At 40.3% G+C, this 27,735-nt stretch overlaps 1 protein-coding gene across 1 annotated transcript in view; it reads left to right on the top strand.

The window, feature by feature from the left end:
* LOC108897188 (tensin-1-like) overlaps positions 1 to 24,506 on the top strand; it is a 157,484-nt gene extending 132,978 nt beyond the window's left edge. Inside the window, 18 exon segments of the mRNA XM_018696672.2 lie at positions 4,052 to 4,230; positions 4,232 to 5,549; positions 6,789 to 6,869; positions 9,499 to 9,692; positions 9,794 to 9,932; positions 13,049 to 13,144; positions 13,884 to 14,064; positions 14,229 to 15,250; positions 15,917 to 16,003; positions 17,329 to 17,457; positions 17,685 to 17,777; positions 18,808 to 18,885; positions 19,109 to 19,177; positions 19,364 to 19,390; positions 19,777 to 19,945; positions 21,137 to 21,205; positions 21,393 to 21,422; positions 21,627 to 24,506. Coding sequence (XP_018552188.1) covers positions 4,052 to 4,230; positions 4,232 to 5,549; positions 6,789 to 6,869; positions 9,499 to 9,692; positions 9,794 to 9,932; positions 13,049 to 13,144; positions 13,884 to 14,064; positions 14,229 to 15,250; positions 15,917 to 16,003; positions 17,329 to 17,457; positions 17,685 to 17,777; positions 18,808 to 18,885; positions 19,109 to 19,177; positions 19,364 to 19,390; positions 19,777 to 19,945; positions 21,137 to 21,205; positions 21,393 to 21,422; positions 21,627 to 21,762 — 4,097 coding nt within the window. The 3' untranslated portion in view covers positions 21,763 to 24,506.
* The last annotated feature ends 3,229 nt before the right edge of the window (positions 24,507 to 27,735 follow it).

The following is a 27,735-nucleotide window of genomic DNA, read 5'->3' as shown; positions in this document are numbered from 1 at the left end:
AGGTCACACAATTGCACCATCTGGCTCACAGAACCTCTAAATATCTGGCAGCACCTTCTATCTACAACATTTTATAATTTATAGAGGTCAGTTTTGACCTATGTTGCTATATATTTGCAATTTTTTTTTTGACCTGTGACTGTGTAGATGTACTCAATTATCTGCTTATGCTCCCTAAAGCATTTTGTGATAAACCAAAGTGTTTTTGCCCCTCTCTCACGAAGAGGATGTAGACACACAACCATTTGCTCATTCCAGACTGGTCAGACATGGTCCACTCTCCCCTGCAGTTGTATAATTAGTAAGGGCTGTGGGGTCAGGACTGCAGACATTCTCATCTGACTAATGTGCTTGGGATCACAGAGCAAGTATTTACCTCCTGGGGAGTATGTAAAAACACAGACATAGACACACAGTGTAAGATATCACACATGCCCTTTCTTATCACATGAAAGAACACCGGCAAAGGTTTGGGTTTGGGTTGGGTTACGTGTGGTCATTCCAACCAAACGAAAACAGCAGCAGTCATAACACCACATACAGAAGCAGCTTCAACATAAATAGTCTGCTTGCCATAAAAAGTCTCACAAGTTTGAAGTGACAGATTAGATTTCCTGTAGTGCAAATGATGATTGTGTCGATCGTTCATCACGACGTCTTATAAAGTGAGGACATGAGGTAGTTAAGGAGGTGTGATGACAGCAGACTTTCGTATGATGTGAGAGTGGGACAACAGCACAGCTGGCCTCATTGAAATCATCATCATCATCATCATCATCATCATCATCACTGAAAGAATAGAGTGAGAGGCCAGGGGAAAGATGTGGGGGAACAAAGAGAGAACAGAAGAAAGATCTTAAAGAGAGAAAACGGTTGGTGAGAGTTGGTGTGAAATCTGTGAGTCAAATGAGGGAAAACAGTATCACAGTGCAATCCATAATCATGTAACAACCATTGAAATTTGTTTGAAATGAGTATGTAAATAGAGGCCAGAGTCACATATTTATTGTTATCAGCCAGAATGACAAATGTGGTTGTTGTGGTGTGCAATAGTATGGTACAACAGATTGAAGAGCTTTCAAACTCTGGCAAAAAGGTTATGTTTTGTATGTGGTTATGTGTGTATGTGTGTATATGTTACTGAATGTTCCATTTGTAAATCATCCCACCACACAACTGAAATCGTCTACTTTACATCTGCACTTGTTCAATCACTTTTTTTTGTATTATAAGACCCCCTTACTGTGTATATTCTATACAAATCCAACCAGGAACCGCTCAGTACATTCATCTCACAATTGTTTTCATCCAGTAAGCTTCTCTGTTTTCTCCATCTGCCTGCAACAGGGTGGAGTTTTCTCCCTGCTTCCTAGCTTGGAGAGAGCTTGTTAAATGACTGTTGTTGGACGAAGTAGCTCTTTCCATTACATGAGTGTTTTCAACACCAGTGGGCTAAAGGAGGGGCATATATCTGTATGTGAGCATGGACAGGATTTATTTGTGTTAATGTTAGTATATACATCAATGTGTGCTTTTCAGCACGTTTACCATAATTGTTTTAGTCACTTCAGTAAAGTAAAAAGTCAGTAAAAAAAGTGGGAGTGCACTAGAGAGCCTAACCTAATGGGACTGATGTCATTCTATCAAATTCTACACTCTGGATCCCCCCCACCCCCCTCCGTTTACACCGTCAAACAGACTGTTGTGATAGACCTCCCACATACGCACACACAGCAGGGGCAGCTTTTAGACTAGTGGGAGCCACTGAGCAGCCAGCAACAGCAGCAGCTCTCCTGATCCGGCTAGACAGCAGGCTATTCAGGAGAAGGGAGGAGGAGAAGGAACAGTAGCCAAAACCAGTTCCCCCAACTGCTGCTGTAATCTCTCATGTCCCACCCCGGGGGCTCCTCTGCAGGGCTTTTCCCAGCTTAGTTTGAGACTGTACCGCCGTCCACTGCTCACACAGGTAGGGGAATCTCCTCCTGTGGAGGTGTTTCTGACATTTCCTTTAACAAGGCTTTGACTTACTTTGAGGTGATTTGTTGAAGTGTTATAGTCCAGGGACTCAGGATGTGAAATCAGCTGAGCTGTGTGACTGATGAGCTTAATTGCGCAAATCACATTTGGCTACAGTGCAGGTGATTTTAAAGGTACTGAAATGGAGAAAGTGAGGGGAGCTCCTCTTTCATGACTTATGTCTATGTTTATCAGGATGACTGATGCATTAAAAGTGTGTCTATGAGTGTGTGCGTTCATGTGGACAGGAATGCATGCACAGTCCCTAACTTGATACTCTAGCAGTTTCATGAGGTATATAAATGTTTAATGATGACTTAATTTGGAGCCTCATGTCTTAGCAGCTAAATTTTCAGGGGAGGCAACACTGACTTTTGTGGAGAATTCACATGAACAGCTACACAAAAATCTGAAATTTTGCATCATAATTGGTCTTCTTTTGGCCATTATCTGTACTGACTATGGTAGCCATGACAACTACCTTAAGTTTTGATATACTGAGCTCACTAGATCACAGGTAACACTGGAGATGCGTTATCCAAAAGGCATGCGATACAGCAACAGGCCATTAACATTAAAACTAAACATGCTAGAAGCTACTTGTATTGTAATGTACCAATCAAAATAAACCCACTAACAGATTAGTAGTAGTAAACATACACTGATTTTCTGTGGCTAAGAGCCACCAGATTGGTTTTCACCAGCAGCCTGACAGGACAGCAGCTATAGTGCGCCATTCCCTTGGCAAGTTGCCACAGGCCAGCCAAGGAGACCTTGCAATACCCAGCTTGTGTACGCCCACCAAGCTCACTTACAGAGCCCTGTATTCACTAAAACTGAGATGGAGATATCTATAAGTTACAGTGACACAGACAGCCTCTTTGTGCAGCCCCTTTCCCAGCTGTAGAATCTGATTTGGTTATCAGAACATGCCTCATCATGGGTTATGCGTTTTCTTGGTAACTATAATGGGCAGGGGAAAAGGAATTATTTGACAAGGTATTTTTTTTCTCTTTGCCTTCCCGACCTATGTTTAAGCACTTCCTCACAAATGTGAGGAAGTTGAGATTTTTTCAGACATTACACTTTTGAGGACCTGACCTTGAGGACATCTTTGATAGCATTGATAAATCTTGCTCCATTGATGCACTATGTTGACTGTATGAGAGAATGCTGTGGGGAGGAAAAAGGGTGCATGTAAGTCTGTGTGTGTTTTTCAACTTCATCTTTTTCAGTGTGACTCTCAGTATGTTGAGCTTTTGTTTTGCTTTGGGTTTTGGAGGCCAGGAAAAGACTCCAGGCCTTCCTTACTCAGTGAGTCCGATTTTCCAGTGATGACTAAATTCTTCTGATTAGGGCACCCTACTTCCTCTTCACTGGACTTGGGTGTGCCTGTGTGTGAATGTACATTGTACAATGTGTGCATGTGCATTTGTGTTCAGTGAACACAATCTTAATTGCACCATTCCAACTGAGCATATGAATCCATAAATGGGTGATTAAAAGTCTGTGATGTTCATTTATCTATTGGTTTTCTATATCAGCATATCCTTTTGACATCTGTGGGATCATTAGCAAATAGAATCAACAACTGATTCATCTTCTATTATGCTGGTATTGCTCAGGTGGCACAGATAAATCCAACTGGCTTGAGAAAGTGCAAAGCAGGCTCCTGTGATTTCATCGTTTTTTCCACCGTGCATGCCACAGACCCTGCTCATTTCCTGAAGTTGGCAGAATAGGTGGACATGAGCCAGTGTTTAATTTAACTGCAGCTATTTTGGCCATGCCTACACAATCTTCCAACACTCCTGCTTCTGTCTCCTCACTCTTTGGTCTGCCTTGGTAAATATTGTGTGCTTATATTTAGAAGATGACACATTTATTTCTGTAATGGCTAAATATCTGTGGCTCTAAAAATACTTGGGTAATTCAAAATTGCTCTATATATAAATGATTGCTTATTGTTGTATTTGGTTTAATACAACAAATTGATTTAATCTGATTCTAACAAGTCTCTGTCACACTTCTTTAGAAGTCATCCATACCCAAGGACCCTTGGATGGCAGCCTCTATGCCAAAGTTCGTAAAAAGGAGTCTGTTGAAGGAACAGTCACAGCAAATGGCCTTCCACCCTCTGCTGTTGAACATGCTCTACCTGCAGTTGACCATGCCTTATCAGTGAGCAGCGACTCAGGAAACTCTACTGCCTCCTATCAAAACTGACCGAACTGATGAAGCAACAGCAGTCCCGCAGGCATCCACAGTGAGCCAGGCACACGTTCCTGTAGTGGAAGAGTCACCCTCAGTCCATCACCACACCCCACCTGCCCAACAACCAATCAGTCCCCAAGAGAAACAGGAACTGGAGCAGCTGCTGAGTGGCTTGGAGGGGCCCATGCACCGACAGGGCTACCTGTCCACCCCAACATCTGCTGTTGGAGGGATGCTTCACCTGGTCCCTGCCCAAGTCCATGTCAATGGACATAGTAGCATTGACCGTGAAACAGACATTTTAGATGATGAGCTGCCTACCAGTCAGGAGGGCAACAGTGTGGACAGTCTTGGAACGTTCTCCTCCACAGATGGAAGGGCTACACCAGCTGATCTCTACTACCAGTCTGAGTCACATATCAATGGCCAGGACCATGTGCCATATCTGGAGCGCAGTGTCCCAGAGAAGACTCTGGAAGCCGTCCAGCCACAGGTTGGCATATCTGACAAACCTGTCACCTTGACCCAAAGTGATTCAGCCCCATCATCGGGTACTTACATGGCCACTCAGAATGGCAACCTGTACCGCTCCCAGTCGTTTGGTGCTGAATCCAAATCTATGCCACCAGCTCCCACCCGCACCACCAGTAGCAGGGATGCCGTCCAGCGTGGTCTTAACGTTTGGCAGCGGTTTGGTGTGCCTGAGGAGCCAGTAACTGAAGGTTTCAGTTTTAGTCCACCTCCATCTGTAGCAGTGATGCCCAGCCACCACAGCCTCCCACAGTTCCCTCATCGCCACAGCGCCTCCCAACAAGAGATTGAACAATCTATTGAAACCCTTAATCTCCTCATGTTGGACCTGGAACCAGGCTGTTCGCTGGTGCCAAAGTCCCAAAGTGCTCCACTGCAGGAAAACAGTGTTGTAGTGACCACCCAGCCATCCTTTTCCCAGAGCCAAACCAGGCCCTCCTACCAGGGCGATGCCGCCATTCATACCCACTTCTCTGGTCCCATATCCAGTCACTCATCACCAGCTCAGATGTCACCTGGCAAGCCTACTGCCCTGGAGCCTGCACCTGTCCAGAGTTACACCTCTCAAACCACTGGAACTAGTCCTCCCTCACAAGCCTCTCCTACTGTAGCTGGTCACGTGCAGGTGAAGCCCATTAACACCTACCCACCAAGCACACTGTCCCATTCTGCAGAGGTTTCTGAACCCCAGAGAAGCCCTAGTGCTGCATCTGCATCGCCCCAGCCAAGAGACAGTGAGCCCGATGAAGTCTTCAATGTTGAAGGTCTGGTGGCTCAAAGAGTGGCAGGTAAGATCTATTATTTATTTATTTCTTCCTGACACTTCGTTCCCTTTAATTTAAAAAAAAAAACAACCTGTTATCCAGCACCAGGTTGCATCTTCAAAGGTATTTATGTGATTTCAAAGATTTCTATAGTTTTCCCAGATGGATAAAATGTTTGCCTGAGGAAAATCCAAACTAGAAATCCAATATCTCTAGTCTGTGGAAATATTGGATTTATACTTGCTCCCAGCAATCCTTTCCTAATTCTCAGAAAATTGAAGACATTGTGGAGATCAGCCTTAGTGTCCCTTTTTCTATAATGATCATTCTCCAAATTTGTCCAACAAGGTCTTGCACAGAACTGAATTTTGTAGGCATCCACTTTAGCATTCAAACACTAATACATTTGGCTTACTATTTCCACAACCAGCCTTTTGTTAATCAGAGACAATAATAACATATGTGCTGTGTAATAGTGACTGCTGATACTAGATTCAAAATCATACACTGGAACATCTGTGTTGATTAAAATATAGGACAGAACAAGTACTGAAAAATAATGTTGATGTCATCAGCCATGCACTGTGCACAATTCTCTCTTGGAAAACATTTCTCTGTCCTTATCTCATTTCCTCTATGTCACCTCATCAGTTCCCATCACTCAGGTTTAAAAAGGAAGTGTTCTCTCGAGTCTAGCAGGTTGACTGTCCTTAGATAAGCACATCAGACATCCTGTAGAGCAGCAAGACATGGAGCAAAGTCAACATACAGCAGTGTGATAGCTGAGCCTCCAGATAGCAAATGCCAGAAAGAGATTTTCTAGTAAATCAACAGTACACTTCACTTCACTTTAGTGCTCTTTAAACGAAGAGTAATTGTTCACATTACACAATTGTAAGTGCTAGTCTATCATCATCAGAAATTAGAAAGGTAGAGAGTGAGGTAAATGACATTGAGCTCTGAGCCCTGCTTTCTACTTCTTGTATCATAGAAATGCTTAATTTTTCATGACTATTGTGGAGACAGTAAAGATTAGCATGCACTTCAGCACTCAGAGGTTCATGTCCAAACCTGAGAACCTTTGATATAAATTATTATATTATAATATATTATAATATATTATAATTATATTATAATAATTATTTTCTTGTTCTCCTGTTCTTTTCATAGTCAGGGCCTCATCCTCTGTCTGCTTGTTTTCCTTTTCCTTTTAGTTATATCATCATCATTTTTCTCTCTCTCATCATTCATCTTTTTACCCAGAGTACTTGGCTCGTGCCCAAAGTGTCATCCCCAGCATGACCTCTTCTCAGTCTGAGCACCGCCGTTCTCAGTCCCTCTCGGGTTGGTTTTCCCATCCTGTCTGAAGGAACACTTAAAGAAAAAAGGAGAGGTCCTTTTTTCAAGTGTTCCTGCAATCCAAGTTCAAGTCTGTGTCTCCTTTGCCTTTTACTGCAGTGCTCTTTGCTTGCATTTAATGATTTATAATTTCTTGTCTAATTGTTGGGTGCTTCATCTTTTTGTTTTACTTCCTCTTTCTCCCTTTCATACATAACACAATTTTCTCTGTCATCATTTTTGCAGAGCAGTATCATGGAACTAACAATTTATGTTATCTTTTTACATACTTTTCCTCACCCCTCATTGCTGTTTGTTCTGAGTTGAAGTTTTCTATCTCAAGGTAAGGAAATTAACCTAACTGTGGCACCAAAAAAAAAAAAAAAATAATAAAATAAAAACCTCAGTTGGTTGATGTTAAAGTTTCACAAGAATGAGACAGGGGAAGCACAAAGGAGGCTCTGTCCCTTGCCAAGAGAGTGCATGTCACAAGATCCGTTTTGCCAAACTCAGGGAACAATACCGAGGCCAGGATACACTGGCCTCATTCAAGGCTGCTTTTTTCACTTGCACTATTTTGAAGATTTACAAAGCCAGATAAAGGACACCAAATCTAGGAAAGAGACCACAGTCCTAGTTGGAAACATCACTGAGGCTGTATGCGCCCACTGGGAGACAACCACCACAATGCAGACGGGATTGTTCTGTGTAGGGCCCTAGGGTGTCAGGAGGCCAGTCTGGCCTCTTTACCGCAGACAGCAATATTCTTTTTAGTGATGCAACCCTATGTCAAAGTTAAATATTATGGAGTAGATGTTGGATTCTAGAGTTGGACTGAAGTTCAAATGTGGTCATATCCCCAGTCATCATGACGTTATCCTACAATACCATCATTTGCTATTTCTTTGCTAGGAATAGAGTTCCCTCAGTCTTACCTTGGACAACCTCTTGCTGTTGCAGGTGTGCACATATGGAGTCTGTGGTTCTGCCCTTTAGAAAAAACTATCAAGTTTATGTTTTTGGAACCAACCCCATTCTTATTCCACATGCTAACTGGATTTTAAATAGCTGGAAAATGGGAGAAGAGAGAGAGAAAAATGTCGGTCCAAGGGATCTCCAGCCATCCCAGCTGGAAAACATTAGCTGTCACTAGGGCAACAGCGCAGTGTTTGACAGTGCTCTGCTGTTGAGCAGTGCATTGTGGGTACATCTGGTTTTCACTTTCCAGGCTCGATGCAATGGTGGGTGTGTTTCTGTTTGGGGGTGTTTACTTCATACCATACTGAGCATTTGCTGTTTGGAGCTGTACATAGATCAAGCATCCAAATAGATGTTTTGATTGGCAGTCTATCACTGATTTCCTCCTGTTGTGTAAAAATGTTATATATTAACCATAAATGCATACATGTTCAGAAGACAACACTTAAATTTTCATAGCTGCTATCACTGACTTTTCCCCATAGATATCTGACAAGGATTTTACTCCAAAGTGAAGTCGAATAAATGGGATATTAATATTTTCACTGTTTCCACAACAATCTGGCTCATAGGGCGTATCTGTGTTTTTTGTTTTTCCATGTGTGGAAAAGTCTATCAGCATCAGACTGACAAAAGTCTTAAATCATATTTTACCACTTGTCTTTGTGTTTAGTTTTTCTATGGGATTATTGCACCTGGCTAACTCAGGTTTTATCTCATTTAGGTGTGAAAGAGGAGACAGAATTTGAAATATCAAGAGAGTAACACAGAGAAAAGCCGCAGGGTAAACTGCCTCAGCCCAAACAATTCTGCAGAAGTTATTATCCCAGTTTTCCCATTTGTTTCTTAAATCTATTATTCCTCCCTCTTTTTCTCCCATTAACCTTCCATCTTGTTCCAAAGCGCAGAGCACCCAGTGATAAGTCTTTGACACTGGCTTTGCTGATTTGGCCAGCATTTCATTGCATTGCTACCTTGACCTGCCAGTCAATGGCATTGCATATTAGCTTAAAACTTTTTACTCAAATCCAGTTTGTTTTGAGTGGAAAGCTTTCTCTCTTTCCCTCTCCCTCTGGGTCTCTCACTTCAGACCAGATTAACTAAAATGAGCTTACTGGCGGCTTTGAGGTTCAGCCAGAACAGGCCACATTGACACATTAGACAGCAAACATTCAGCTTGCATTAATGTATCAGAAAGTCTTGATAATTAAAACAAGAAATTGTTGCATATTACAGTTTCAGCTGTTGCAAGAAGGGGTGACTGTTACTTTATGATAGAGATTTCCAAGGCCATTTTTTTCCCCTAAACTTTGAAACACTTGCAAAAGTTTTAGTGTTTTGTTTTGTCAATCCTGGAGTAGGTTTATTATGAATTCTGAAGAATTTTTTGAATTTTTCAGTTTGATCAGCAGTTAACCTTCCATTAACCTCGTGTGTGTGCATGTAAAGTTTGAAAGTCCAACAAACCACAGCCTCCTGCAAATGCTTTGTAATGTTTTGATTGTCTGCAAAATACACACTACAGCCTGTGCAGTGAGCATTCACAGTGGCTGATAACTATTAACATTTGATGCCAATGATGGAATTCTTGCAGGAAAGCGGGATAACACTGTCCGACCTTTGCAGGATTTTAACACTCACTTTTATATCATCGCAGGTGTCCAAGCTCGAGCAGTGCCCTCCGACGAGCCTGCAACTCTCCCTCGCCGTCGCATCACTAGCGACAGCCAGCATCAAAATGGTCCTGACGATGATCCCTCTGCTGATGTCCTTGTTCGTTCCCCTGTTCGATGTGTTTCTCCAGAGTTTGTCAATGCCATAGCATTGAACCCTGGAGGGCGGCCTAAGGAGGTAGAAAGCAGACATTTTGGAACATGTTTTCACACATTTTTCACCCACATTGATGTGTGTTTATATTTGTTTTATTTTCATGTCATTCTTCCCCTCTACAGAGAAATATGCACAGCTACCGAGAGGCCTTTGAGGAAATGGAAGGAGGTCCCATTAGTCCTACACCCACAGTTGGTGGTGAGGTGTTTCCCCAAACCCCTGCCTTCCCCATCTCGCCGCAAACCCCTTACTTCAACCTGTGTAAGTTCCCCCCTCCGGCTGACAGAAGGCACTGTGGAGCTCAGGCCTAGTTAGCTATTCAAGATGATAAAGTCATTTAATATCATTACTAAAGATTGTATTTCAGATAATTATTTTTTCCCTTGTGTCCATATGCAGTACAACAAGTTTATCTATAGAAATGAATATCAGAGATTGATAAGTTCTTCCAGACATTTACAATTATATATTGAATCTTTTTTTTTTCATAGTTACCTGGCAAAAAGACCTACCCCATCATTCTGAAATGCCATCCAGACATTTCTGGTAGTGAAAGAGATTAAAAGATCTTTTTTAGTGATTTTCCATCATTTTGAAATGCCATCCAGACATTTCTGGTAGTGAAAGAGATTAAAAGATCTTTTTTAGTGAGGAGTAGGTTACTCATCAGTCATAAACTTATGCATTCTGTTTTTTAAGTTGAACAAAATGTAACTTGTGACACTGACAGAATCTAGTGTAGGAAAAATCTTGAGATGTAATAGTTTATTTTTAATTGTAACACTTGGCAGACACTCAAGGTACTTTATCTTGACTAACAGTACTTTTTCTCCTTATGTATTGCATTTCATATCATATATTCAGAGTATTGAAAACAATATCCCCACCATTACCTCATCCCCTTTTCATTTTTATTGTAAAATGGACTGCATTTCCAGTGTCCAGTGCACAAGTGGGAAGTTGCAACATTCTGGCCTTGTGTTGGCTCAACGAAATGCCTGAGTGGCCACGTCTCGTGAAAGACTGAATCCCTTCCTTTTCTCACAAGAATGTCTGCAGTCATCATTCAGTAGATGCAGAATCAGAAAAAAAGGGAAAGAAAGGCCAAGTCAGTCTGGCGTAATCTGGGCCAGCTGCCTGATCACATCTCTTTTTTCAGTAATTGTTTCAATAAGTTCTGAAAAAAGGTCCAGAAAAGATATAGACAAACCAACAGCCATACACATACACATAAACTTATCTCCATTTCTTCCAACCCCCACCCCTCTCTTAGTCACACATACAATCCTCACTAAAAGTCATGTATTAGATAACTTGTTATTTGCCAACTCTACCAATTACCTCATTACCCTTGCCTGTCTCCCCAAGGGCACACCAATAAAATGTAGCCATAAAAACACACATATTTTTAACACCCGCTCTGTGGCGTAACGTCCCTCCTTCTATGCTATGATGTTGAGGAGTAACATTTTTTGAGAAAAACAAGGGGTGTTGAATCATGAAGTAAGTATTTGTTTGAGATAAAGATAAAAGGTATGCATTTGAGTCCCCTCATTGGTTGTGTTTTTAAGGTTTTAAATCCAGATAATCTTTTTCTCAGCTGAGCACACAATGTAGTTAACTGGTGACATCAGTTAACTGAATACAGTTTTGCAGTTACTGGCAAAACTTGATAGATGCATATGCATGGTTAGCTAGTTGATTAGTGCACGTAACACCGTGATCCGTGTACAGTGTCCTCGAATCACATTCCCCAGTTTCCCACTTAGCCTGCCCCACACACACCACCCACGATTCAATGTGAGGTGTCTAGGTTGCAAGTACAAAGAATTGATTTGGATTCTTTGGTAAGTGGAGGATGCACGTCTCTCTACCGGAGTTCCACTGTCCCACAACGTCAGCCATATTGATCCCCCATTCCCCCAAATCCTTGTCCCCTCTCTCTACCCGAGTGACCCTTTACCCATCACTGATCACAGTCCTGCACTGCTTTGGCATGAGAGCCACATGAGAGCAGCAACAGCAACCAAATTGGCACAATGTAGAGTACACATGCTGTACATCAAATGTACCCAGCAGGGTCTGGATCAGTCCACTTTTTCAGTTGCAAAAATGTTAACCTGGAGTTTCTCTGATGTTTCAAAAGTAGTGCGAGTGAAGCACATGCTCTTTCCTGAATTAACCACAGGCTTTGCACATTCAGACACAAACATGCACACATAGACCCATACACACACTGCACAGCACACAAATGTGCCATTATTTCATACTCTCAGCAGCTGCTGCTCTCTGTGTTGCTGTTCATCTCATCTGTGTTTGGGTTCCTATTGCTGCCATGTTTCACCGCAACCAGCACCCTGCCTGCCCTTCTCGAGCAGTTTTAATTACCAAGCCATTTATGTCTCGTCTTTTGATAATCTTGCTAGCAATACATTTGTTACCTCCATTTTTTCCCCACATGATTACTTGTGTTTCGCTGGAGGGAAAAAAGGAGTAGCTTGCACAGTGCAGGAAAACTGGAGACAGATCAGTGTGGTGGAAAACAAGAATGGGAATTAAACACATTCAAAGTAAGGATAATTATAGTAAGATATAGTGGTATAGAAATAGATCCTAATATAAGTTACTAAGGTACTCTGGCAACGCACTCTACTCCTCATCTTTCCCTCTGGTGTTAATGTAGCAGAGACTGTGTCAAAGTTTGTGTTCTGTCATGAACAGCAGAAACGTTGTGTGAACTCTAAGGGATACAGGGATGCTAGCATTGCTATTGCATTACTAAGGTAAAGAATGTAAAACTAAAGTGAGCTACAATCTATAAAACTCAAAAATGTAAAGAAAGAACAACGAAGGAATACAAATGCCATTTTCCTGTAATCCATGCATGCCTAGAAAACCAAGTGTAAATTCCCCATGTGTCCTGTATATGTTCAGTTTGACCTAGCTCTGCTTTGATGTCAAGTTGTGTTTGACACACATCTCATTCTGCTGATGGTAGAGTGAGGTGTTGTCACAGCCAGAGGTTTGTCACGTCATGATTGGTCATGTGCATGTTTTGCCCCTCCATCAGAGCATGAGGCATGGGCACACCCCTCTGAACATGTTCCTCGTGTGTGTTAATCTGTGTTGATGATTTACTGTACATCTTGACAGCTGTTTACCTGTGAATTAGTGTATGAACTGACTAGATTACTGTTAAAATATTAAGCAACCCACATGGAAATCTGAATTTTTTTTGTTGGTTGTTTTTAATACATGCAACTTTTTTTTTCTCAAAAAACTGATAAATCATTGTTAGACTGTAAAAACAGGTAACACCTGTCAAGATGGCTGGTATATATGATGCTGTATGCTGATAACTGTCCAATTCTCCTCAGGTCGGTCCCCTCCTGGTCTTGCTAAGACTCCACTGTCAGCCCTGGGGTTGAAGCCCCACAACCCAGCAGAAATCCTCCTGAATCAAACAGGCTCAGGTTTGTTATAACATTATATATATATTTTGTTTACCTCTTTAAAAATGTAAAATAGGGCTGTATTTTCTAGTAACAAAGAAAATACAAAATGCCATGAAAAATACTGATTGATTTGGCATTTGAGTTGGATTAATATTTAAACTCTCACATCTAGCAGCTAGTGTACTGATGCACCACATAAGGCTCTGTTCTATTCTTGTCAACCTGTATTCTCAAATACACTTCACATTAATTTACTCCCTTTGACATTCCCTGTCATACACATGCTCACTTAATAAAACATAAACATAAACATAAAATTAAATAAATATAGCACAGAAACTACATTATCTTTCCAACTCCCCTGCTGTACTTGTGTTCCTTTACACTCTTCTGTTTCTCTGGATTATCTTCAATGATGCTCCACAGATGATGAGAGCAGTGAGGGTGAGGAAGGTAAGAGTACTGCTGAAATGCCACAGATCATCATGACATTCAAGTTTTTAAGCCTCCTCCACCCCATTTGCCCACATATGTATCATGTGTTTTCAGACCCTTTCCATTTTCATTTACTGTCTGGAAAAGTCCAAACCATTCTCATGCCAGAATGCAGGATTACAGTCAAATTATTTCCATTCCACTTTCGTTTGCACTGTATCACCTTTACTGACTACAACTAGACACATAGGAAATCACTGAATTATAAAACACAACAGAAAAACCTTTGTAACTGTGTGAAACTCTTTCCTCTCACATGCAGCACCAAGGAGCTACGTAGAGTCTGTGGCGAGATCGGCAGCAGCAGGTGGGGAGCCTCCCACATCGCCTCGGAGCCTTAGCCCACTGGGAGAGACTACGAGCCAGCAGAGAAGTCCAAGTCCTGCCACCCACACACTGAACCCACCTTTGTCCAGCAGCAGTCCCATCCAGAGCTCACAGGGGTGAGTCAAATACACAATGATTTTCACTATCTACGGTCAGATCCTAAAAATAAGGTCTTTGAATCACTCAGTTTTCAGTGACTACAAGCACAAATAGTCATGAAAGTCAATCAAATTGCACAGAAACTTCAGCTGGTTAATAAAACTTCCCATTTCTCTTCCAGTGACCACCCCTTGGCAGAGAGCAGTGTTAGCACTCCGTCCCAACCCACTACTGATTCAGGCTTCCGCTCCCAGGCTACAGAGAGTGCCTACCCAACTCCAACACCCTCATATCAAGCTGGGAATACTCCCACCTCTTCCTACCTGGATTCCAGCTCTCCAGCCTCTTCTTATCTTGGCACTACTACCCCTACACTGTCCTACCTTGGCCCCAACACTCTCCTTGGGAGCTATGTTGCCTCAGATCCAAGTCCACCAACCACAGAACCCTCCCAGACCACACTCAGCCATGGAAGTCCCCATGCACAGCACCGGACCAACATCCTTGGCTCTTCCCACAGTCCCGTCCTCCAGCAGGCTGGTTCCATCATGGTTCAGCAAACATCACCGGCTAATGGCTTTGATGTGGGCATGCCAGGTCTCATGCCAGGTGGCAGTCCCATCCTTGGTCGTCGTCTGTCTCAGGGAGCTCAGAATAGCCCAGTCCTTAGCAGACAGGCCTCTTTGGGACAGGGGTCCCAGCGGAGTCCGGTCCTCAGCAGACAGCCGTCCCTGGGCCAACCCATGCAGAGTAGCCCCGTGCTCAGCCGACAGCCATCTATCTCACACCCCCAGGGAAGTCCGGTTTTGGGCCGTCACCCGTCTGTGTCACAGGTGTCCCAGAGAAGCCCCAGTTTGGACCGTCACCCCATGCACAGCGGTTACACAACCCCGGATGAGAGACACGGGAACCTGTCAAGACAGAGCAGCTCCTCTGGCTACCAGGGACCACCCACTCCCTCCTTCCCCATCTCGCCTGCAGGCTACCAGGATGGGGGGATGATGGGGATGAGTGCAGGGTTCAGGCAGGGTAGCCCAGTCCCTGGTTTCCAGCCCCAGCTTCCAGAGAAGAGGCGCATGTCGAGTGGCGACAGACCAAATGGAGCTGTGTCTTTTGGCACACTTAATGGGAAGATAATGAGTGGAGGAAACACTCCCAGTTACTTCCACACCCTCTCTGATTTCTCCAGGTTCAATATGCCCGGTAAGGATATTCTCTAGAGTAACATAATTATTAAAATGAAAAATCATTGCTGTTAGATCAAGATGCTTCCATGTGTAGGGGGTAAAATAGCAACATAGTGGTACATTGGCTGCCACCTCTTGGTTTGTGGTGTGCTTTTAGAGATTCTATGAAGGATGACCCCTAATTTAGTGGTAGATACAGATTGACAGCTACAGCTGTTGTTCAGTGAGACGTCACTTGACCTTGGTATTTTGGATTTTGATTATTGCCAGAATTTTTCGGTGCTTCTCAAACTTTCCAACTCTGTAACCAGTTATCAGCATATCTTCTTACCACATTCATTTCTAAAAGCTTTATTTTTTTCCACAGGACACTGATTAATGTTATTTGATATGTAAATCCAGAAATTATAGACTATGCCTATATCAACACAAAAGAACATTAGAATACTACATTAGAATACACCAGCATAAATAGACAGGCAAGGATAATTCAAATATGTATGTGATGTTTGTTTGTTGTGTTTGTTCTGGCATTTGGTTAGTTTTTGGCGTTGCTATGTTCATTACTTGACCAGCTTGCTAACCAAATGTGAATGCCAGGTATTTTACCAAGGTGCAGTGTATCTATTTCTGTCATGTTCTTTTGGATTATTTGTTTTTTGTTTATTTGTTTTAATTGCAGATGGAAGTCCCGAGAGCAGGCTGAATGTTAAGTTTGTCCAAGACACATCCAAGTTCTGGTACAAGCCAGATATTTCTAGGGAGCAAGGTGAGATCGCACAGAAACATGACCCACTAGGCTGAAAGATTTTCCCCTTGAATGACCTTTAGATATTTCTAACGCCTTTAATGACCTTTAATGATATTTTTGATGGTTTGTTTTATTCTCCTGGTGCCAGGTATCACCTCCGGTCCTTTCAGTGTGTGCCATAATGTGTAGACAATTAAAGGAATAATCCAACACTAGACCAACACTAGATATCAAAGTCTCTTATCCCCAAAAATAGAATTGTTTGAAACATACAGAGCATGTAAAAGGACAATTGAGTAGGTAATTATGCTGCAGCAGTGGTTTAAACTGGGTCACTATTGTTTTTAGTGGAGTATTCCTATGAAGCATTAAAATGTTTTTGGAATGATTAAACTGTTTTTATTCAACTGTAATGCTTTTGTTGAATTTGAAGTCTTGGCGTTGAATTTCAGACACACACAAGTCTAAGGACACTCATCTCCTCATCTCTTTTGATAAATTCATGTACAGTACAGTAGTAGCAGTAATGAATATGCATGCAGATACAAATACACATACGCGCATACCAGTTTATACTCAACCTCTCCGTGCTTGTGTATTTTGGTTGTGAGGTCAGTGGCTATTGGCTGCCCCATCTGCATTTGCTCATGGTCCGTATTGGATTATATCATGTTAAACATAAGCACATGCTCAACTGTAATGACATCACACACACACAGTTTATACTTAGTCCCATGCACTCCCAAAAGGAAAGCCACACCATATGTAGAGAATTAGGGAACATCTGCATGTGTTGCTCATCTCATCCATCTTCCTTCCTTAACCTGTCACATGTGGACAAGCTGGGGCATTGAACTAAATAGTGAAGTAATGGATCTAAAGTTTTTCTCCTTGAACAATGGAGTGTCTGAAGTGTAATGTTAGAAGTTGTAATTCTAATGAAATACAGAGTGACAGCATTTTTTTAAACAAAGGATCTTGACTCATTTCACCTTATTCTAGGTCATTCTTTGCTTCTGACTTCTTTTTCTTTAGTTCAATTTGATCCTTTAATGTGCTGACTTTTCTGACCTCCAAGTCCCATCACCCAAATTTAGCATTGTATTAAAAGCATACTGCTTTGCATAATTTAGTGAATAGTGTCTCTCCCTGAGAATCACCTACCATTACAGTTCATTTTGAGAGGGACATTAATGTCTGTACAAAATTTCCTAACAATCATTCTAATAGTTGTTTTGACATTTCAATCTGGACTAAAGTGGTGGGCCTAATTACCCTGACCACTAGTGTGACTAAAAATAAAATCATCTACATCAAATGACTGAATGCTCTCTGTGTTACAGCTATTAGCCTGCTGAGAGAGAGGGAACCTGGAGCCTTTGTTATTCGGGACAGTCACTCATTCAGGGGGGCCTATGGCTTAGCTATGAAGGTGGCCTCTCCCCCGCCCTCCGTGCATCAAAACAAGAAAGGTATGGGGCAGGATGCTGGGTTACATGATTAGGTATTTTGAAGCAGTTACAAATGCAGCAAGTATTTAGTTTGGCTACTCCAGTGTTTAGTGCAGCTTGTTTTGGTCTTAGGTCAGGGTGGAGACAGAATTAAAGTTAATACCAACGATATGAGGTGATGTCTCCAGGTTAATCAGCTGTGTATTACGTAGACTCACTCACCCCTCTCCCTCTCTCTTTTGTTGCAGGTGACATCACCAATGAGCTGGTGAGGCACTTCCTGATTGAGAGCAGCCCTAAAGGAGTGAAGCTGAAGGGTTGTCCCAACGAGCCTTACTTTGGTTAGTGAGAGACTGCTGCCCTAATACTTTGTCTAAATCACAAATTCACATATGTACTGACAGCTTAGTAATGTCATAAGGTGTTTGGAGGAAAAGTAAAACATTAGTACTCCTCTCTGTGTGCCTGCCCGTGCATCGTTCAAAGATCTGCACCCCTTTCCAAGTTCTGTAAAGTCGTAATCCTACTGTAATTATAGTATTGACTGAAGTGATCTAACTCATGTTCTCCCTACTAATTACACTGGAAGGTTGCATGACGTAGGTGTGTGTCTGTGCATGTGTGTTTTTGTATGAATGCACTGAACACTCTTCCACTGCCAAACAGGGCAAGCTGACTTTTGCAAACTTTTGTGTTGCCTCACCTTCTTTCTTCTTCCTCTCCTGCCCTCAGCTTGTCACTCAACTTGTCACTCTTCCTGCATGTTTGTGTTTCATTTTACAACTACTGATACCAGAAGGATGATGAAGTTTGTTCTACATTACTACTTTTTTCCTGACTATGTAAATCTAACAAACCACATGTAGTCAAATTAAAGATGATGAATCGTGGGGACATGAATAGACCCAAATTGTAACTTTACTAACTACAGCAGACCAGTAGAGTAATATTAGCAGCAAGGAAATTTAACACTGTCTGTTACTATTACAAAAATGCATGTAGAATGTAACATTTTTAATCTTTACTTATTTTCTGCAATAGTAGTGGTAACTAATAACTAATAAAAACTCAGAGATACCACAGTCAATAGAATAGATGAAAAGCATAGAAAAGCACCAGATTCAACTACAATGTGTGTAGAATTTATAGACACAACACACAAGGCATTAGTAACAATCTAAAGCAATACTGACATTTTATCAATTTTAGAAAAATTGTTTACTGACTTAGGTAAGAAGCACTGTAGACACAGACGGTACAGGGACACTAGGAGTTCACTCTGTATGAGATGTAGATTCCAAAAATAAGAATGAAATGTTCAAGGAGGATAAATCTGTGTTCTTGACTGTGTGTCTTGTGTCTGTTTGGCAGGCTGTCTGTCTGCCTTGGTCTACCAACATGCTATCACACCACTGGCCCTGCCCTGCAAGCTACTCATCCCTACCACAGGTCTGTGCAATTGAAACATTTGTGTTGTAAAAGTTAGGGATTTTTAAAGTGTTTCCCTATTGTCTCTGAGCGAGCTTTTATCATGTAATGTTAACAATTTTTCTACAGATAAAGGCTTTACTTAAACTTCAAAATGTCAAAAAAATAAATAATGCTTCAAATGAAGATGATTTGAAGTATTATGCCAAAACTGCAAACTTTACGCTTCTCTAATCTTACGTAGATCTCACTGAGGAAGTACTAGAGGTCACAACGACAAATCCACTGGCTGAGCGGCTGAAACAAGGAGCAGGTAAAACAATAACTCATTCTTACAGTTAAAAGCCCAATCCTCTCATTTTGTACCACTCTAAGTTTTTGTGATTCAAATAAAGCCAGTGCAGCTTTAGAATTCTAGGACATTAATGACAACATGATTAACATGTCATGAGTTGTCCTATCCACTTATTCTGACAACATGACATCCTTGTTATCCCAGTGCAGAGGGCCCCTGCTGATTCCCATGGTAAACCCTGCGCACTTTTATTTGGAGACCTGGAATGTGCATCCTGTGTTTGCTGTCAGTCTGTGTATGCTGTTACCTGCACAAATAAAGATAAATATTAATGATCCTGTTTAACAGAAATGTCTTTTAACATTAGCACCCAGCTTCTTGTCCATAACAGACAGAATGTTTTATGTGGAATGGTTTTGATGGAGCTTTGTTCCAGAAAGCATGCTCTCTAATGAGGGGAAATTTTTGCATGAACAGGTCATTGGCAATCATGTTTCCCTAAATAGTAATTAATAACATTTTACAGGATTTATTTTGGCATCAGTGCAGTTTGTTGTTTTTGTCTTTACAGAATTGTAGTTCCATTGTGTCTTTATCTGACTTTGCTCTCTTCCTAGCATGCAATGTGCTCTACATCAACTCAGTGGAGATGGAATCCCTGACTGGCCCTCAGGCTGTTGCCAAGGCCATATCTGAAACACTGGCTGCCGCTTCTCCACCGACTGCCACCATTGTGCACTTCAAGGTGTCTTCACAAGGCATCACGCTGACTGACAACCAGAGGAAGTAAGTCTGGATATCGCACACACAGTTGTGTTCAAAAGATGGCTCACAAGCATGAACATTGCATGACATCTGGAGATTTTGCTGCAGACATATTTGAAGATAGTTTGTGATGTCTGAACAAGTCTGGAAACATAAATTTGTTTTCAAGGGCAAGTATCAACATGAGTCACTGTGAACAGTCAGAAGCAATAAATAACTGCAAACGCAGGATAAAAAAATCAGGCCCTTATGATTTACTACAGTATTTCCATTCAGAACTCAAATTTGATTTGTGCAGGATACCAGGACAGATAAAAAAGTTAATTGGATAAGAAAAATTTAAACTATATATCCACATCTATATCCACAATATGGCTTTAGGGTTAAGATGTCAACCATGAACTGTCTTCCCACTTTGAATCCAGCCATGGACCTTTGCATGTCTTGCTTCTTTATTTCCTGTAGTCTTACTGTTTCTAACTTATAAAGGGGATTTATAAATGAAAACCACTCCATCCATTATCTATACCACTTATGCTTTGAGGGTCGCTCAGGGACTGAAGCCAAACCCAGCTGAAGCAGGGTATACCCTGGACAGATCGCCAGTTTATGACAAGGCTGATATATAGAAACAAAAAACTATTCACACTCACACTCACATCAATGGGCAGTCACCAGTTAATCTAACCTGTGGGTCTTTGGACTGTGGGAAGAAGCTGGAGTACCTGGAGAGAACCCATGTAGACACAGGGATAACATGCAAACTCCACACAGAAAAGTCCTGAGCAAACCAGGATTTGTACCTGGAGCCTTCTTGCTGCAGTGCTTGACAGTGCGAACCGCTGCACTACTATAAATAAAAATAAATAAAATATGTGTATACTTAAAAAATAAAACAAAAAACCCCAGATGTCAATATCTGTATTGCACTCAAAAATCCAGTTTTTCAGACGTTTATTATATCTTCTTTTGTTGTTAACGATGGTTGAAGCTCTTGGCATGTGACCATCACCAGCATCATTTTGACCAGCTGGACTCATATCATAAAAGGCTGCGATCAGCTCCTGTCAGAAATCTTGTATTGGTCACACTCTAATCATAAGCATGTATATGCATGATGTATGCTACCTTGATCTTATTTTGGTGTGTACTTTGTTTTTAAAACTGAGGTATTTTAATCTGTCTGTAATCTGTCTGTCTCTTCTGTGATAGGCTTTTCTTCCGACGCCACTACCCTAGCAACACTGTCACGTTCTGCGATATTGACCCTCAGGACAGAAAGTGAGTACAGAGACATGAAATTCATTACTATTAGTGATTAATTTTAGCCTATTCAAATGTGAGATTGATGGCTTCCAAAAGACTTAAAACATCATCCAAACTTCTTGTTATCCTTCCTATTCTATCCAATTTTGTCCTTTTCATAAAATGTTAAAATTAGTAAAACATTTTTGTCAAAATTTTTCAGGTGGAACAAGCCTGAGGGAGGCACAGCCAAGTGAGTAAACTTTCCAGTTCTACTGTTGATTTTGATGTTTCTACATAACAACAGGGGGCTATCCAGTCAGAACTTTTACAATATCCTTTTTTCCACTCAGTTTAGATACATCTGTTTACGGGTTCACCAGTACGGTTTTGATTTTTGATCTAGTTTACTTAAACATGGTAGCCCTTGTAAATAAATCTAACCTTTTCTTTCCAGGCTGTTTGGGTTTGTGGCCCGTAAGCAGGGAAGCACAACCGACAACGTCAGCCACCTCTTCGCTGAGACGGACCCTGACCAGCCTGCCAGCGCCATCGTCAACTTTGTCTCGAAGATGATCTCCTCGCAGAAATAATGAGAGCTGTCAGCAAACCCTGGCGCTTTAAAAAAAAAAATGCCTTTGGTTATTTTCTTTCCTTTTAATCACAGACACATATTTTCTGTTTTGGACAGTTTAGCATTTGGTTTGATGCGTCACCTTATTTTTCCTGCTCTTTTACATTTAGACAAATGTGTTTGTGTATGTTAGCGAATGAAGAACAAAACAGAGAGTGTGTTTGTGTGTTTGTGTGTATGTGGCTTGCATGTGCTTTTCTTCTTGGATGGACTCCAGAATGGACCAGAGGAAGTGCAGGATGGGGAGTGGCTGTGTGTGACAATGGGACAGGAGGTGATTTTAATCTCCTTGGCAGGGTAACTCATGAACAGGAAGAGGGAATGACATAGTGTGTGCAAATGTTATTTTTTTCAGCAATTGTTTCATTTTTATTTTTTTAAAGAAGAAGTCAAGTTGTGTGATGTAAAGGTGGATTGTAAATCTATCAGGCTTTTGACTGGTCAACCAAAGATTTTAAAAAAGTAGTCAGGGCGTGTATAGTTTGCCACTGTTGGAGGGTTGGAAGTATTCTTTTGTAAAAACAAATGGCTGCTTAATCAAAAATACTGAACTGTTTCTTTCTGTATGTACTGATACTGTAGGTCAATTCTGTACCTTTGCAATCTTGCAAACAATGTTTTGGGACATTTTTGCAGCTGGTGAGGTCTGTGTAAATATTCTAGATTGCTTTATGAGTAGGACTGTTCTAAGTGACATTTGGTGCCTGACTTTTTTTGTACTGCAGAGCTTTTTAAGAAAAAAAAAGAACATAAAACTTATTCAGGCTGTCTTAAATATGCAAAATAGCCAAACTTTGAAATAAGATTGTTCTCCAAAATTCCACAGGTCCTTCCCTGTTCGATGTAGTAGTGAAGCTAAAGATGTAACTGATGGTATTCCTCTGAAGTGCAGCTAGAGTCAAAATCAGGTAAACCAGTTTTTTGTGAATTTGCTGTATGGGGGTGAGCATCAGTAAGAAGGCCATTGAATCATCAACAGTCAAGTCTCTTGATTGTTTTGGTTGGACAAGCTTCCTGTATGCCACCATCCTCTGTTCAGTCTGTGCAGCCTACAGTCACACTATTTCGCTCATGACTGAAGGGCCGAGAGTTGTTTTGTGAGGACGATCTTTGTAGAAAAGTGTTGTCCTGCTATACTACTCTTCTGTTTTCTGTGTTGAAAGTTTCCATCAATAGAAAGAAGCTCTTTGCGTCAGCCGGCCAAAACTGTTAACACTCACACCCTACCCAAAAGTAAGCTATACATATAAATATACATATATAGATATATATAAAAACTTCCAAACAGTGACTTAAGATATTTATTTTTTTTGCTTTGTTGCTCTATGTTATCTTGTATACATGTATTATAAAGTATACATCAAGATTACTGAAAGTGAGAAGAAAAAAATGCTTTTTATTTTGGCTAAGGTCAATAGCATTGACATATATAAGGTGTAAAGTGTGTGCATTTAAAAGTGTATCACTGTTGTTTCTGAATGTTTTTATTCACAGCATTACTTCCTTCTGTTAACATTCTTGTTTTCTTGGGGAAGGCTTTTTGTTTTTGTTCTTGTTTTTTAAGGGAGGGGAAATGTTTTGTATGAAAAGATTGTTGTTACTGAAGTCCAAATTGGAGTTATCCTAAAGTGATGCCAACAAAATTGTTTTATTAACTTAAACCTGCCTAGAAAATACATTGTCCAAGTTTAGCACTTAATGTTGACATATTACCAGTGTGTTTCTACAAAAAGATAAGATATGGACGTTGACAGACCCATGTCATGTCATCATTGCATGTGTGGAGGGAGGCTATAGTTCCTCAGTCTCCACAGCATGATCACTGAGCACTGATCAAGATCAGTCAGTAACTGCTGCCCTCATGTGGTGTAGAATGGTCATTACAAATGAACCACTTTTATTCTAATACAGTGTTTTAGCTGTAATTACGGCAGGTTTAAGGGTAAATGTTTGGGTTAAATTTGATCACTGAGAAAATGAACTAAAACAGTTTTAATACTGATTCCTATGCTTATTTTCTTAGCAAATTTGTTTTTTGTTTGACTTTTTAAGTCCCATTCAAGTATAGAGTGTGTGGTGATTTCATCTCCTTTCTTTATGCCTGATACACTAAGATCAGTTGGCCGCATGATGTAAAATAATTAGTTAAGGGTTAGTTTGGGGGCCTGCATTGACTCAAATGTACTTCTTCAAAACAAAACAAAACAAAAAAATACAGCACTTACAGGGCTTTTATATCTGACTAGAATGTTCCATTATTTATTAGCGGGAGCCTGCACGCTCAAGTCAGCTTGTTACCTTAGCACTGCTGACTGTAATGTGTACACAATATCCTCAAGTCTTACTCAGCTAGTCTTTTCAGAAAGATGCCCATAGGTAGCAATCATCAGGTTTAGATTTTCCTGTGATGACTGTGTCTTGACTCAGCTTATGAGACAGAATAATCTATATTTTTGCCAACAAAATGCTTGTTGAGAAAAGAGGACTTCCTCTTCTTCAAACTGAATGTTAGCCATTTGTTTGCCAAGATGGAAACTCCAGTGGCATCTGCCCATTTTGACAGGTCAGTCTGGACTGTAGAATGCGTGTGAATGAGCTACTATGCCTGTATAGAGCGCTTTGTCATTTTTGGTTTGCTATGTTGTATGGCCTTTACTATTTCTGATGAAAAAAAAACACATTAAAAAGCAGTACAAATCAAAATGCATGCAGGTATATTTTTGTGTATATTTTGTGTTAAACATGCAATTTGGCAAACACTAACTAAAATTATAGGTTTAAGGTTCGTTTGCAGTTAAGAGTGTGCTTTGTGTATTAGAGTGCCCAACCTTAAGATTATTACCAAAAATAAGCAAGTTTTGATTGTAAAGTTTAATATAATTGCCAAACTACTAAATAATCTATTAAGATGCAGTAATTAATTATCCTTTTGCAATGAAAACTGATTTATTTGTCTTCAGGTGGGATACATTTAAATGTACAAGACTGATTTATGACACAGAAAAGAGGCTTCCACCACTGAACCACTGTGCTCCCCAAGGTTCGTGTTATTTAGAGATATGATAAAGAGATTACACTAAAATTTTCATATAGTTGGCTTTCATCTGGAGAAAACAACAACTTTTTCCATTGAAAAAAGAAATTACAGGCCGGCTGTCATTTTACATACAAATTAATCCTTTCATAACAGACAATATTATAGTCAGAAAATATCATCAATGGTTTCATGTTCCAGGGCCTGAAACAAAATATGTTTGTTTCCCTGTCATGAACCTCTTCAAGTCTTTCAAATTATGATGGTTCTATGGGTGGAATTAGTTTGAGGTTGATTCAGTATCATAGAGAGCAATAAATAGCAATATTGGATCAGGAAACAGTCATTATTGACCCAAATGCTATTTATATGCTATGTGCTATTTAGGTACTCAAACGTGGAAATGCATGTTAAGATAATGTTAACTTTGTGACTGCATTAAGAAAAGGAAAAATGTATTTTCCTTTTTAATCAGTAACCCTTAAGAAATCTGTATGTAAGGAAACATATTTAGTGACTTTAGCTTCCTTGTTGCTTTTAGAACACTGTCTCACTAGTGTCCATTCATTCATATAGCTGGAGAACTAACTATGGCTTTAGGCATTTTGATTTGCGAGATGGGACACATCACAGTTGCAGCTATACCTCAGGATTTACAATAAAAAGCAGCTTTAGCTTCAACCACTGGGATCATTGGTAATGCAGTCTTGTGACATCATTGCTCTACTCTATAAAAGTTTGAAATTGTTATAGTTAAATTTTATGGACAGCAATTTACTGTACACTTACCAGCTTAATAAAGTGATGAAAAAATGCAGACATTTAAAATGAGCTGGCTGCAGGAATGTGACACTATAAACATTTTTCTGAACATTGTCATACATTTTATTTTAGTGATGTCACGAGGTTGCTTTTCCCCTTGTCTTAAGAATTCTGAACCCATAACACTGAGGGAAATAAAAGTCTGGGAGTATTTAGACATGCCATGGAATGTCTCACTCCATGAAAAAGCTAAAAGGAAAAAAAACAGACTGAGTACAACAACAGTCTGAGAAGACAAGACATCCTTATGTTGTCATACATGAGTGGTGAACCTAAAGGTCACAAGCCACTTAGTGAGTGAGAACCCTTGAGAAAATGACATTTCAAAACTGAAAAGGTATCATTTTCAAAACCACACTAACAAACATTTGTGGTACATTACCACATTCTTTATGGGTAATGAAATGGACTGACTGAAAAAACAATAGCTCAACCAAACTCTTCAGAAAGTCTACTTCAATACCTGTATGAAGGAAAAGGTACCTCGGTTTTACTACAAAACTGCACATGAACTGTAGCTAAACCTTATACATCAAAAATGGCATCAGAATACTAGTGGCTCTACCAGGCTACATTAAGGGACAGCAGCACTGAGTGCTAAAATGCTTGATCAAGTAATGTTTACTATACAGTGCCTCGAGATAACTTCTGTTGTGAATTGGTGCTATATAAATAAAACTGAGTGTGCCAGCATGCTTACTTGTGCTAATAACACTCAATGAAAACCAAAATTATTCCAGTTCATTTTGAGGGGGACATGAATGTTCATAGCAAACTCGACAAGACAGTCTATCCAATAGCTATGCTAGTGTTTCACTAAAAACACACACAGGTGATCACCAAAGTCAGTAGATCTAATTTTCTGGGGACTATAAATGTCTGCACTATATGTCATAGTAATATATCAAACTTGTTTGATATGTTAAGTATGGACCAAAGAAATTGACTGACCAAAATTATCAGCCCCAGAGCCACTCATGCAATGAATTTACATGACAAATTAATGCCAAAGTAACTCATCTTTATTGTAGTGTGACATGTAGAGCAGCATCTTGGCATTATTCCCATGGTAAATGGAACTAAAAATACTGTACTGAAAACTATGACCAAATTTGAAATAGCATCCTAGCAAAACAACATCATTCTGAATTTATGGTGCTATTGAGATACTCAGTTAAGACAAATGGGGCAATAGCATTATTAAAGGAAGTAATGAAAAACATGTTGGTTGCAGATTGTCTTATACCATTATTGTGTCCACAGACAAGCCTTGTTTGCCAAGTCTGTAAATGATGTGGCAGATGTTACCAAAGTTGTAAATTCCATTAAGGCTCACACAAGAGACCACCAGAATCTTTAAATGTTACATTCTAGAGTTTGGAATTTGGTGTTACACATCAACATTTTATTTCTATATTAATAGAATACCTGAACTACAGACAGCATTACTGTTGGCCTGTTAAGCAAAAACCCCTAACAGCAGTTTTAAATGGAGTGATCAGAGGGCTGCTTGCATCCTACAGCCTTAATGAGTGTAATAATTAGCAATGATTTTTCCCCTATTGTCTGGGCTCTTATCGTCTATGAAAAGTTTAAAAGGGGTTGATGGGGACAAATTAACAGTTCAGTTTTTAAAACAACTTAGCACCAAGACAGCCTTCTCAGTCATTTGCTATGACATTACTTAGAGTGTTGTTCAGAGAATACACTGCTCAATTGCTCAATGGTTGTCGTAGTAGAAGTGCTTTATGTGATAGTACGTGTATAGCTGTAAAAACATGTCTGGCCACTTGATGCCAGTGTTTCCTTTTCAGACAAAACAAAGCCAAAGGCAGACTGCCACAGATGCACTGACAGTTGTCCAGTTTAGTTTACTTTTGCACTGTATTGTGCATTGTTTTTTTTTTTTGTTTTTTTTATCTCATCTCAGTTGTAACTTTCAAGTAAATTGTATATTATGTTTCTTTGGGATTTAACTAGATTTTGATCAATTTCTCTTACTAGTGTTAAGCTAATTCTAGGTTTTTTATTTAAAGCTACACATAATGTAAATTGTTGTTGTGTGGGTCAAATATG

Source organism: Lates calcarifer, linkage group LG1 (genome assembly GCF_001640805.2).
Source record: "Lates calcarifer isolate ASB-BC8 linkage group LG1, TLL_Latcal_v3, whole genome shotgun sequence".
NCBI classification, from domain to species: domain Eukaryota; kingdom Metazoa; phylum Chordata; class Actinopteri; family Centropomidae; genus Lates; species Lates calcarifer.
Note: the sequence above shows the minus strand (reverse complement) of the source record. Positions and strands in the feature narration are given on the sequence as shown.